Below are 13,049 nucleotides of genomic sequence, written 5' to 3'. Positions count from 1 at the left end.
GCGACAGAGGATGACACCCTCTCAGCCTGTGCCCGGGGACCTTCCCCACCCAGGCCTGCAGCGTGTGGGGCGGGGCTCGTGTGACCAGAGGGAAACCCTGCCTCAGAGCCCGCCCTCCTCAGGGGCTTGGGTGGGCTGGGGATGGTGTGTGGCTTCTCCGCGTGGCTTTCTGGCCCAGGTCCTGGTGATTACGATGTAAGGGTTGGTCAGGTCAGGTTCGGTGTGACCTTGTCTTTTGCAAATGTGCCCAGCAGTGGACACCTACGATTCGGGCAATGGGTTCCTTGGTCTGCTCTGCCCTGAATGGACGGACCTTCGGATCGCTGGCCGACTGTCCAGCAGCCCATCTGCCCGCCTGTGGGTGGTGCACCCGCCCGTCCATCCTGCACCCCAGCGCCTTCTCCCAGTCTCCCTCAAGCGCTGTGACGACAGAAGTGTAAAGGAGCAGGGAAGTGAAGGAGAGGGTCTGGGCGGGGCTTGTTCTGGGCGGGGCTTTCTCTGGGTTGAGCCAGCTCTGGGCGGGGCTTGTTCTGGGTGGGGTTTTTCTCTGGGCGGGGCTTGTCTGGGGAGGGCAGCGCGCGCTCTGGACTCCGCCCGCGCAGGTCCTGGAAGGAGCGCTGACTCCAGAAGCCCTCCCCACTGTGCGCGGGGTCGGACGGACGGTCGGCACGAGCAAGTGGCTCGTGACTGAGACTCGGGTTAGGGGTCGCCACTGTAAAGCGGGACGGGGCAGCGGGGGCGGGATTAGCACCCTCAGTGGGCGGGAGTGCGGCTGCTTCCGCCTCCCAACCCCAGGAGTCCGGGTCCGCCAGACCCTGCGTCTGTGGGGGGCGGGGTGGGGGAGGGCTGCCGTCTCTCTGGGTCGGAGGTTCGTCCACTGAACTTGCGCGCGGACACCCGCCCTGGGGCGCCAGCGCTCTCGGCCCGCAGGACCGCAGCGTACGGGGCGCGTCCCTCTGGGCGGGGTGATGCCTGTGGTTGCTCTGCTCTGTGGAGCCTCCAGCGGAGCGTCCAGGACCGGGCCGGGGCGGAGGGCGGGGTGGATGCCCCCCAGGTGCTCCTGGCTGCCCCACGGGGTGGGGCTCTTCCTCTGTCTTTCCCGCGTGGCCTAGATTTTCCCTTCTCGGGAGAGCCAGCCATTTGCACACAGCGGCATTTTTACTGCGGGCCGGTCCCTGAGGTTGAGGGGCGGGGCCAGGCGCGGTTCGTGGTGGCGGAGCCTGGCTCTCCCCGCCTCTAACTGGTTCCCTCCTTGCTGCCCACTCCAAGGGCTCCAGCCCTTCGGTCCTTGCACACTAGCCCCTCTTTGCTCGGGGCCTCCCACCTGGGCTCACTGGCACACCGGCAGGTCACTCCTAGGAGCCCTCTCCCTGAGCCCAGCTGCCAGAGCACACGGTCACCTCTCTGTCACCCCTCTGTCACCGGGGCTGAGCTCGCGCCTCCCTCGGAGCGGGAGCTTGTCCACACCGCACCCCTGCAGCCCAGCTCAGGGCAAGTGGCAGCGGGTGACGGCGGACGGCAGGAAGGACCCAGGGAGGGATGGACAGACAGAGGGCGTCCCGCCTGCCGGGTCGCCAGGTGTCTGTGGCAGGGGCTGTCTTTGGCAAGGGCACTTCGGAGCTCAACTTCCACCCCGTGGTGCCCCCAGCCCCGACCCGGGGGCAGCCTCACCTGGCCGAGAGGATGATGACCCGGGCCTCCAGCTCCCGCGCTTCCATCAGCAGGGCCGTCACATTCTTGGTCCCCGGGTCAAACTGCAGCACCTTCTCCGCCTGTGGTGTGAGCGGGAGCGTCAGCGGGTGGCCGGGGCCGGGGACATAGCGCCTCAGGGGCGAGAGTTGGGCCACAGCCACTAGGAGCCCCGAGGCTGCCGAGGCCTGCGCCTGCCACCTGCGCTGTGCGCCTGCCTTCCTGGCTCCGGCCCGGCCCGGCCTGGCTCCTCCTTCCTCCGGCCCGCCGGCTGGGCTGGGCCGCGCCCTGCTCTCCTCGCCTCTCTCTGTGCCTGCCACGGCTGTCCTCTGCTCGGAGCATGCAAGCTGGAGCGGGCCTAGACCCAGAGAGCGTGCAGCGCCCAGGAACTGGAAGAGTTTCGGAACAACTGGGAGCAGAGACGGGGCCGACTGTGCCAAAACCACGGGAGGTCCTCGCAGGCCTGAGTCCACAGGCCCTTGCAGAGCGCCCGGACCCCAGCAGGCAGGCGGGCGGGCGGCTGCACGGGCGGGCCCCCTCCTGGGTTCCGCGAGGAAACCCCGGGGGTTCCAGAGATTCGCATGCACTTCCCGGAGAGCAGCTCCTTCTGCGGCGTGCCCGCTCTCGGGCGCGGGCCGGCCCTGGCTGCGACGGCGGGGCCGCGGGGACCCCCCGCGGCCGCTCCTGCCCTCTCCTGCCTGTGGCTGCCTGCCTCACGACCTCACTCTCTTCACTGCTCGGGCCTGCGGCTCGGCCGGGCCGGAAAGCGGCCCCAGCGGCCGAGGCGCCAGAGGCCAAGGCTCCCTAGTCGGTGGGTGGCGTGCACGTCCATGCATATATACCTTGGGTCCGCGCTTGTTGTCATAGGACAGTTGGTCGAGGTTTTCATAGTTCCTTTTTTTACTCTGATGAATAATGTGCACAGAGAAAATATGCAGACACAGAAGAAGATTATAAACGGTTGAAAATGACGGCGCCAAAGCAATCACACCACCTCCTCGGCACGTCTGCAGATGGGCACGTACCTGGAGCTCGCAAACACCTAGGCCCGGGGCGGGGCGGGGGCCGGGCGATGCGGGGCGGGGGGCGCAGGGCCACGGAGGCTCCTGGCCGCGGAGCTGTGCTCTTGGAAATGGTCACACTCGGGAGAGAGGGAGACCCTGCCCGCGTCCATGCCGGACATGTCCCTTTGGGGTCCCACCTGCCGCCCCCACTCTCCTCATGCACCTGCTGTGTGGCCCCACCCCACGCCGGTCCTGAGTGGGAGGTGAACGGCCCCTCCCCATGCACTGCCCCTACGCCCCCCTCCTCCTTGTGTGCTCCCTCCGACTGTCTAAGAGGTCCATGTGTCCTGTTCTCGCCCACAGCTGTGTGCACCCCGCCAGCCCACGGGAGAGTGACAGGGGCTCGTGTGCATGTGTGTGTGCAGGGGTGACAGGCACCTGCACAGGGTGGGGAGGGCGCCAGTGCCGTCCGAGCACTCACTGGTGTGTGTGTGTGTGTGTGTGTGTGTATGCTCACGAGTGTGTGAGCTGGAGGGTGAGTGTGCCCGTGAGACCCGTGCCTGCACGGGGGTGCCCGGGAACCCCAGGGGAGGCTGTGGGGAGGCACATGGGGTCTGCAGTGGGAGGTGGGGAGGGAGTGCACCCGACCGAGAGAGCATGCACGTGTGGTTGGGTGTGCAGGGGTGTGTCTGATGAGCGTGTGAGTGTGCACTGGGCATGGGGGTCTGTGTGGCCCTGGGGGGGTACAGCAGGAGGGGGCGATGTGCCTGACGGGCTCGGGGGTGCTGTCTCCAGAGGGGGGTCCTCACAGGGCACTGGGAGCCAGCCCTCCCTCCCCACCTCAGCCAGTCCCCACAACAGGGACCCCCAGGACCCTCGGGGGCTGCTCTCTGGCTTCACCGCCCACCTGGCACCCCCTGCTCCCTTCAGGGCTCTACGACGCCTTGGGGCCCTGAGGCGGCACTGAGCTTGGAGAAGCCCGCTCTGACTGCCCCGAGAGAGCATGCTCCCCACCACCCCAGGTCTGGTCCCCCCGGGGCCCTCCCCAGCCTGGCCTCCCTCCCTCTCTGCCCGGCTTGGCCTCCACCCCACCGGGGGGCCTGCGGCCCAGGGGCTGGGCAGCAGGGCTCTGGACTGGCTGAAGGCTCCCTTGGGGCCTCTGGTGAGCGAGCACCTGCCCTTCCTCAGGCTGGCAGTGGGGACAGGCAAGGAGGGGACGGGGGTCTCCTGGACCCCCAGAACCACCTGTCTGGTCTCTGGGCAGCCCCTCGGAGAGGGGCTGGGGCAGGGTGGCCAGCGTGTCCGCGAAGCAGGTGTCTGATGGTCTCCGAGAGGAGCCCAGCCCTGTGGTGGGAGGTGTGCAGGGGGCAGAGCCCAGGCGGGGCTGGGGGCCGCGCGTGTCAGTGGATGGGGCTTTGCGGAGGGTGGGCGGTGGGCCGCTGTGAGGTGAGGGGGTGCGTGGGGCAGGCGAGGCCAGCGCAAGGACGTCCAAGGAGTCACGGCGGGGAGGGAACCGGTCCTTTGGGGACAGTGTGGCCCGTGACCACCATGCCTGAGGCTGTGGGGGGCGGGGCGGGGCGCCCCGAGTCCTGGGCCTGGCGGGGGGCTGGCAGGGGTGGGAGCGGGCCGGGCGGCCCTGGAGGGGAGGGGGGGCGGGGCGGGGTGTTTGCGGAGCTCCAGGTGGTCCTGCCCTCGCCCCGCAGGGACTGACACGAAGGAGATTTCGACTAATGGCAAAAGCGAGTGAAATGAGCCGAGGACAGGCTGGGGCGGGCGCTCGCCAGACGTGGTGGTGCGGACCATGCACGATGGAGAGAGAAGTGTTCACACACGGGCCACAGACACGGCGCGGGCCGCTGCTCCGCCTGCTGCGCAGGCGCCCCCCGCCGCGGCCCGGGCCTCACCTTGGACTCGCGCTCCTCCAGCAGCGTCTCCAGGCGCTTCTGCGCCGCGCGGCCCTCGTGGTCGTCGCTGACCAGGAGGATGATGTGGTTCCAGCTGTAGACGCGCATCATCTCGAACCAGACGCTGGACTGGTGGGAGTAGGGCGGCACGGTGCGCAGGAAGCTCAGGTGGATGCTCTGCGGGGGGCAGGGGCGGGGCTGAGGGCCGCGGGGATTGGCCGGGAGGGCCTCGCGGTGGGGGAACCGTCCCGCCCCTTGGGCTTTGGGCCCTGCCCGCCGTCCCAGCGCGGAGGGAGCAGGCGCTGCCCTCCGCGGGGGAGGGTCCTCTGTCTGCGGAGGCAGCAGGAGCGCTCCGCCGGTGGCTGGTGCCTCCGCTGGCCCGCGCGCCTGCTGTGCTCCTCTGAGCCCTCCGGGGTTTTTTCCCACCTGCCCCCTCTTCCTGGCCTCAGGGCAGTGCCTTGGAGCCCCAGTAACCCCTTCCCTTCTGTCGGCCATACACCTGGCCAAGTGGTTGCGGGAGGTTGTACTGGGGGTGTCAGAGGGGGGTCTGACCGGGTCTCCCGGCCCACATGTTGGGTCGGGGTTGGCCGTGGTGGGACTGTGAGTGTGGCTGGGGTAGAGCCGGAGGTCTGGCCATCAGACGGGCCTCGTGCTGGACCAGGGAGCGGGGCCGGGTCTGGATCCAGGCTGGGGGCACGTGCGGAGCGGGTCCCCCCCAGGCCCTCCGGAGGGGCCGTTCCCCCCTTTGCACTGGGGGAGACAGGTGCCCAGAAACGGGGGGGGGGCAGCAGCTGGAGGGTGCGGGAAGGAGCCCCCCCTTCTCCACCGGCCAGAGGACCGATCCTGTCCCCTCTCAGGGGCCTCCTGCTGGGGTGCATGTGCGGCCGCATGTGGGGGGCACGTGCATGTGTGTGAGACTGTGGGTGTGTACAGATGTGTGTGCACGATGTGTGAGTGTGCACACGAGTGTGGGTGTGGGGTTGTGTGTCATGTGTGTGTGTGCAGGTGTGAGAGACTGGATTTGTCTGTATCTGAGTGTGTGCACCCTGTTGTTGGGCATGTGCACAAGTGGGTTTGTGTGTTAAGGAGGCTATGAGTGTGTATGGGTGTGAGTGTGTGGGGAGCATGCACAAATCCGTGTGCTCGAGTATCGCCCTGGGTTCCCGGAGCCTGGAGCCGCTGGTCTGAGCACTATCCCTGACCTTGCCCCTGCCCCCCATGGCTGGCCACTGCTGGCGGCCCTGGGCTGCAGGAGCTGGGGGTGTCGGCACAGAGCAGAGCGGCCGGCCTAGCCGAGGGGTCAGGCTTACCTTGTCTGAGTAGATGGACATGCGGGTGGTCAGCCCCAGAACGGGGATGCGGTAGAAGCCGGCTGTGTAGGAGACAGGGGTGGGGGTGAAGTGGTCATTGGGCGTGGGTGGGTGACTGACTAGGATGGCGTACACCTGTGGACAAGGGGACACTGTCAGCTTGACGGGGGCGGGCTGCGTCCCGCGCCGGAGCCGCATCCGGCTGCAGCAGAGGCTGAGCTGGGCAGGTGGCGGGGGGAGGGGCTGCCTCCCGTGCCTGCACAGCCACAGGCACGCACACCCCGAGGCAGGACCCCGCAGCCGCCCTTTGATGCCCTCTGATGCCCTCAGGTCAGAGGCAGGACGGGGCTGAGCCCGTTTGGAAGGACACGCAGGGAGATGACAGGCCCCTCTCACGCCCCCCACGCTGCAGGGGTGGCCGTGACGTGCACGCTGAGACCCCGACAGGGAGGGCGAAGGCCTGTCTGCTGGCTGCACAAGTCCCCCAGAGTGGGCCGGGGGGAAGCCTGGTGCCCCCACCCAGACCACCCATGCCCTGGTCCCAGCTCCGAGCTGGCGTTCCGGAGCCAGAGCCGCAGCCAGAGCGGGGGGGTGAGGGGCGACCGGGGACCCCATCCCTTTGTTGGTGGCTTCCAGGAGCAGGCGGGCGAGCTCGGTTTGGACAGGACGCAACGCTCCGGCACCGGGAGGGGTGGGAGGCGGCCAGGCCTTCCTGCGTGGACCAAGCCCGGTCCCCCAGGCAGGGGGGCGGGGGACAGATAGCGGGGTGAGGGGCACCGTCCTCACGTTAGAGGGACTTGTGTCTGCCCCGACTCTGCCTCCCCTTGCTCAGCTGCCTGCTTCTGCAGAGGGTGGGGCAGTGCGCCCGGCCCCAGACGGCTGGGCGCGGCCACCACGCTCGCACAGAGCCTGCCCCACCCGGCGTGACGGCCAGCGCTGGCCCCTCTGCCCACGGGGCGGGTGCTCGCTGGGGAGACAGCCCCCTCAGACAGCAACACTGTGAGCTGGAGGAGGGACCCTCAGCAGGGGGTCCCGGACTCCCTCCTCATGTGCCCCCCACACACAGGACACGTGACAGGGGCCACTGGCCACACGAGTGCCACCCGGGCATGGGAGTGGCCTGTGAGCAGAGCTCTGGCCTGGCTTCGGCGGGTGCGCTCTTTGGGTGGGCCTGCCCCACCCCGGCCCTCACTCCAGTCTGCACCCAAAGGTGCGCAGTCCGTGTTTGCGTGAGCGTGTGTGTGGCATGCGTGTGCACACCGCGTGCCCCGTGTGCCTGTGTCCCATGTGCACCCGGATGGGTGGCTGAACCTGGCGTGGGCGAGCAGGGGTTTGCGTGTGCACTGGGGGGTGCCAAGCGGTGTGTGGCGCACAAGCGCGTGTGTCCATGGATGTGCGTGGGGTGCGAGCGCAGTTGGTTGTGTGCTGCTGGTGTGCACGTGTGTGTTCGTGCAAGGCCCCGCCCCTCTGCACAGCCGCGGAGCGCGGGGCGCGGCGGCGGTCCTGCCTCTTACATAAAGGGCTGCAATGCGGCGGTCCTGCAGCCTCACTGGAATCCCGCCGCGGCGGCGCGCGCGCCCAGGGGCGCACAGTCCCCACAGCGAGCTCCCGGTCGTGTCCTCCCCCGCAGCGCGGCGCAGCGCGGCTCCCGCTGCCAGCCGCCCCCACGCCGCGCCCTGCCGCCTCCCACACGTGGCCCCCACTCCTACCCCCCAGCACACTGGGCTGCGACGCCTGGGCACTTCCCATCCCGGGCAGACCTGTGGCGGGGGCACCGGGAGGGAGGGAGGGCGGATCTGGAAGCCGGAGCAACGGGGGCCCCAGGCGCCATCCCGGTGGAAGCCCTGTGGCTTGGGACTGGGACAGGCACCTCTGCCGGGAGCGCGCAGTCACCCGGCTCACACACGCGGTGACGAAACGCACTACCAAATGCCCGTCACATATCTGTGCGTACCAGTCGGGGCCTCGAGCCCTGGGACCCTTCTGAGGACGCGTTGCCCTGCGGGGCGGGCGACCGGTCTGGGGGCCAAGACCGGCCCCCCCGGCCCGGCGGCTGACCCGGGGGCCCTTCTTAGGGAGGGGCGAGGGCCAGGAGCGGGGGACGAAACTGGGTCGGCGGGAAGGCTGGAGGGCCAGGGGGGAGGGTGGTGGGAGGCGGTGGGGGAGGGGCAAGAGCGCGCGGCGAGCCCCGGGGGCGGGGGCGGGCACCTGGCTGGAGATGAGGTCCTCGCACACGGACAGGGCCATCTGGATGGCGTTGGGCTTGTGGGTGACGGAGGTGGCATTGAGCTGGATCTTCCAGGAGCCGTGCCGCTTGTTGGCCTGGTTCACGGCCTCGCGGAAGACCTGCTCGTGCTTCCGCGTGCTCAGCACCGCGCCGATGTTGACGATCTTGGGGTCGCAGGCGGCACGGGCGAAGGAGCAGGAGAAAAGCAGGGCGAGTGTCAGCAGGTGCATGGTGCTCATGGGCTCCGGGCAGCGCCCTGGCTCTGGGCAGCGCGAACGCGGGGCTCTCGGCGCATCCCCGGCGGGGCGCCCCGGCCGTCCTGCGCGCGCCCGATCTGGCGGGCGAGGGTCGCCACCTCCCCGGGGACCTTAGGCCCTGGACGTCTTCGGGAGGGAACGGAGCACCCGCGCCTTCGCCCGGCTGGGGCTGTCCCGGGTGCGCGTGGGTTTTCGGCCCCGAGCGAGCGGCGCTGTCCGCGGTGCTGAAGCAGGTCCCGGCGTGGTTCCCGCCGCCTTCTGCCAAGTGGACCCCGCGGAGGAGACTCCTCCGCGGGCTTGGAGGGTCCGGGTCCTGACGCTGCGGCGACTGCGGCAGCTGCGGAGCCTCGAGCGGGACCCAAGTCTCCTACCCCTCCCGCCGCCCCCGCTTCTTAACGCGGAGCCGAGGGAGGGCGCCTCCCGCGCCGGAGTGTGCGCCTGCGTTCGTGTGAGCGTTTGCCAGAGCGCGGCGAGCGGGGGAGAGTGTGCGCGCGCGCGCGCGCGCATCTGTGGAGGGGTCGCTGGGACAGGGACCTGGGCCGTGTGGGACCTGCAGGGGGCTGACTTGCGGCAGCGTGCCGTGTCACCGCGTGAAGCCTCGTGTCTTTTAACGTGGCCGAATTTTGCGTGCCAGGTTGTGTGTGTGTGTGTGTGTGTGTGTGCACGCGCATGCACGCGTGTGCACGAGCCCCCATTCATAGTCCGTGGTATTCCGGGACCTGCCGCGGGCTGGAGATCCAGGGGGTGGCGAGGCCCTCAGCATGTCCCTCCTGGGGAGGGGCAGGGTGGCTCCTGGCCCCAGAAGGCTTGGAAATGAGGAAGAGACACCATTCGCCTGGCCGTGCCCCCTGGACTCGCCCGAAAGGGTTGAAAAGAACAGAAGGGGTGACAGGGGCCACCCCGGGACCTCACACCGGAGCCCCGGGTCTGGCCCCAAACCAGCGCGGGGAGACCGAGGCCGGAGGCGGTGAGCGTGTGGGAGCCGGGGCTGAGTTTAGACAACAGAAGCACCTGCCCCGCGAGGCGCCTGCCCCCCGTGTGCCCCGAGGCCCTCTGCAGCCGCTCTCCTCACCCAGCCTGCCCCTCCCCAGAGCCTCCCTGACCCTGCGGGCCTCACAGCCCTAATTCTTTGTCCCCTCCACGCCTGGCGTGTGCTTTCCCCCTCCCACACTAAAAGGAAGGCCAAAGCTCCGCCCCTGCCAGTGACATCACCGTTTCCAATAGCAACGGAGGATTCTGCAGACCCAACAGCAAAAGCCCCCAGTGGGGACAAAGCAGAGTCATCCCCTCACCTACGTGGGGTTCTGAGCACTGGGGGGGGGGGGGGCGGAGCCGTGCGGTCCCGCTGCTGGTCCTCGCCCGACTGCCCGCCGTTCTCCCCCCTAGGCCGCTCCCCAGGGCCGAGCACAGACGCTGAGGGCCACCCTGGCCCCAAGCGGCAGGGGCTGCGGTGTGGGTCAGGCTCCCCTTCAGCCCCTTCTCTCTCCACCGAGGGCCCAGTGCCCGGCATCTGGCTGCAGCCCCCACCCTGTCTCTGCAGGAGGAGGCTCACAGGGGGAAGAGCCCCAGCCCTGGGGGCGCGGACCTTTCCCGGGGGCTCCCGGGAGGGCATGTGGGGCTCCGTCTCCAAAGGCTCAGGGGCCTGTCTCTGAACTTGCGTGGCCTCTGGCAGGTCGGAGCCTGGGGGCTGCATGGGTGGGGAGAGGTGTGGGTGCCACTGGGTCGGCCAGCTCGGGGTGGCCTAGGACGGGAGAAGGGGTTTGGCGGGGCTGCATCCAGACTGCAGAAGGCCAGCCCCCTCCTGCCCGCCCACTGCCCCCGTGGGGCCCGGAGAGGCTTCTACTGGCTGCGGGGACCTGCGGGCTGGGAGCCCCGAGGGGGCCGTGGTGGGAGTGTCTCCCCCTGGGCACTGTGAGTCCCCACTCCAGAGCTCAGCTGTGGTGCCCCGCCTCCCCCAGGCTGCAGGTGCTCGAGCTTCTGTCTGGAGCCCCTGGCGAGGCCCCCAACCTCCAGAGGTGGGGTGGGGGCCCCTTCGAGTGAGTGAGTCTCTCTAGGGCTCCACTCCCCGTGCACCTGTGGGCGGGGGCGGGGTGCCGCCCTAGAGGCCGGCTCCGCAGTGGCACGTGTCAGGCCGGAGGCCCTCAGGGGACCGGAGGGGCACAGCGAACCAAGGATCGGGGTTCACTGGCGGGAACCACAGGGAACGAGGAGCCCACCCAGGGGGGGGGGGCTCGCTCAGTGGTCCTCAGGGCAGGCGGAGCGTGCGGGGCTGTGGGGGGCTTCTCTGACTTGGACCCTTCCACGGGCAGCCGGTTCCCCGCCTTTGGAGTGGCCTGGACGTGGTGGCTCCACCAGAATGTGGCGGGGGGGCGGGGAGGCTGGGGGTGAGAGTTCCGGGGCGGGGCCGAGGGAGCACAGCGGCCCTGGGGCCGCTGCTCTGGGCCCCCTGCTCCGTCCCAGTGCCAGGGTCACGCTGCCACGAGGGCTTCCTCCAGCCCCGGGCGAGGCCACGTGGAGGGCGCCACCTTGCGACTCCGAGGCCACCCAGCCCTGGCCCAGCCCAGGCTGACATGGGTTGTCACCTCACGACCCCTCGTGGGGTGGGGGTGGGGCAGCCAGGATCGGAGCCTGGGCCCGGAGGAGACAGGTGCGCGAGGCCCAGGCAGGGGCGCGAGCCCACCCTCCAGGAAGGGGGCTGCAGGGGCTGTGTCGGGCCCTGGGGCACCCCCACCCTAACAGGAGGCCTGGGGTGGGCTCCCTGGAGATGGGTGGTTCTAGGGAGGTGGTCTCTGAGGCCCTGATGCTGGGAGCCCGGGACCCCCTCTATGGCTGGCAGGGGGACGGGGGGGATGCAGCAGGGGTTGGGGGGAGTGGACGCTGGGCCAGGAGTGGCCCTCACACCCCGCCGCCCACCCTGCCTCCCCCGGTCCAGCTGACGAGCATTCCCTCCCGTGCCCTCGGCGGCTCGCCCCTGGGGACCGTCCAACTGCACGGAAGCAGAACTCGGCACCTGTGCCCCCGGACACGGCCACGGCCCGGGCCCTGGCACCCGGCAGGGGCCCGGATGGCAGGGTGAACGCCTCACGCCCCTGGGGCGAGAATCGGGGAGGACACCCGCCCGGAGGCCTCGCCCCAACCCGCAGACCGCAGCCCCGCCCGCACGATGCGATTCGGCGATGGCGCAATGTACCCAGTCCTCTTGGCTGGGCCGACGCCGAGTCCTTCGGCTGCCACCACCACGAGACCGCCTCCCGGGCTCACAGGAAGTGTATTGAGAAGCCAAGACCACGCGTCACACATGGGGCTCCTTCCTGTCCCCGATGGTGTCGCTGGTCACACCCACCGGGGAGGACGGGCCGCGAGAGCCAGGTAGAGGCCCGCCCCCAGCCCACGCCTGAGCCCCGGACACGGTCAGGGGCCTGGGCCTTGGCCCCAGGGCGCAGGACGAAGCAGAGGGCCCACCTGCAGCAGAGGTCCCGGTGAGTCCATTTGCTGGACAAGCCTCTCAGCCGTTTGCTGTCCCCCTGGGGCTGTGACAGCCGGGAGATGACAGAGTCCACACCGCGGTCGGTCAGGCCCAGGAGGCTGCAGGGAAGGGGCTCCCCCAAATCTGCACGTCACAGTGGGGACGAAAACAAGTCGTCCGTGCACAGTCAGTCCCGGGGGCTGGTCTGACGGGGCGGAGGTCGGGGGTGGGGGGGCCCAGGCGGAACCGGACGGCAGCCTGTAGGCAGCTGGTTTCTCCTCGAAAGCAGGTCTTGTCTTTGTCCAGAGGCCTCAGAGGCACGTCCGGCAGGCCCCCCGACCTGCAGATCAGAGCCCCCGACAGAGACGCGCAGGGCAGGAGGCAGGACGGCTCCAGGAGGAGGGAGGGGGCGGTGGACGAGGCGCACCAGCAGCAGAACCCGCCCAGGACGGTCGTCAGGTACCTGCAGCCGGACACGCGGGTCTGAGCTCAAGGTGACGGGAGGCCGCCGCGCTGGGCGTCTCTTCTCTGAAAGACAAGGAGAACCAGCAGCTGGCTGAGCCCACCTTCCTTTGGAAGCAGGCAGTCTGCCCCATCCTCAGGGCGCCCCCCAGGGCGGGGTGGGGGGGCCTGTCTCCTGGTTGTCGGGGCTGGAGTGGGGCTGAGCCCAGCCGGGCGGCCCCCACGGGCTCCCGAGTCCCGGCCTCTGCACGGCTGACGGCCCCCCTCTCCCCGCAGCTGGCGGGGGGCCGTGATAGAGCCGGAGCAGGGCACCGAGCTCCCGTCCAGGAGGGCAGAGGCCCCCAGCAGGCCCTCCTCGTGGGGCCCCCGGATTCTGAAGCACGTGGGTAAGGCCCCACCCGCGCCCTGCAGGGCCCCCCCCCGGGCTCCCCGACAGACAGGGGGCGTGTGGACGTGCACGGGAGCAGGTGGGCCGCAGACACTGTCACCCCCCAGCGGGGGGGCTCAGACCTGCCCAGAGGACACGGCCAGCCTGGTGGCCCCAGGACTTCTGCGGGGTCAGTGGGCCGAGGACGTGGTGGCGAGGACACTGGCCCTCTGGCCGCCCCGGGATGGGTCTGTGGGGGAGGAGTGGGCACAGCCCTGGGGTGCCTGGTGCCCCCACTCACCCGCCCCCTCCGGAGGCGCCCTCTGCACGTCACTCGGGGGCTGCACACAGCGCTGTCCCTGA

General features: G+C 70.0%; 2 protein-coding genes across 11 annotated transcripts in view; one reads left to right on the top strand and one right to left on the bottom strand.

Annotated features, from left to right (window-relative positions):
* Positions 1-8,490, bottom strand: part of GRIN1 (glutamate ionotropic receptor NMDA type subunit 1) — a 22,359-nt gene extending 13,869 nt beyond the window's left edge. For 5 of the 10 annotated variants that reach the window (XR_004902390.1, XR_004902391.1, XM_028517485.2 and 2 more), the window contains exons 1-5: positions 8,116-8,373; positions 5,908-6,042; positions 4,598-4,774; positions 2,532-2,594; positions 1,672-1,772 (exon numbers count right to left, since the gene is read on the bottom strand). Coding sequence is in view for 8 of the 10 variants with exons in the window: in XM_028517485.2 (XP_028373286.1) it covers positions 1,672-1,772; positions 2,532-2,594; positions 4,598-4,774; positions 5,908-6,042; positions 8,116-8,373 (734 nt within the window). In the remaining 2 variants the exon portion in view is untranslated. Of the gene's footprint in view, positions 1-1,671; positions 1,773-2,531; positions 2,595-4,597; positions 4,775-5,907; positions 6,043-8,115 lie in introns of all 10 variants that reach the window. The other 5 variants (XM_028517520.2, XM_028517514.2, XM_028517504.2 and 2 more) reach the window with 4 other exon arrangements.
* Positions 8,372-13,049, top strand: LOC118499400. Its single transcript, XM_036020143.1, has 4 exons — positions 8,372-8,434; positions 8,507-8,839; positions 11,931-12,316; positions 12,596-13,049. Exons 1-4 carry the CDS (start codon positions 8,372-8,374, stop codon positions 13,047-13,049), a joined length of 1,236 nt encoding a protein of 411 aa, XP_035876036.1.

This window comes from Phyllostomus discolor, chromosome 3 (assembly GCF_004126475.2).
Source record: "Phyllostomus discolor isolate MPI-MPIP mPhyDis1 chromosome 3, mPhyDis1.pri.v3, whole genome shotgun sequence".
NCBI classification, from domain to species: Eukaryota; Metazoa; Chordata; class Mammalia; order Chiroptera; family Phyllostomidae; genus Phyllostomus; species Phyllostomus discolor.
The sequence above is the reverse complement of the archived record's forward strand: the minus strand, read 5'-3'. Positions and strand labels throughout refer to the sequence as shown.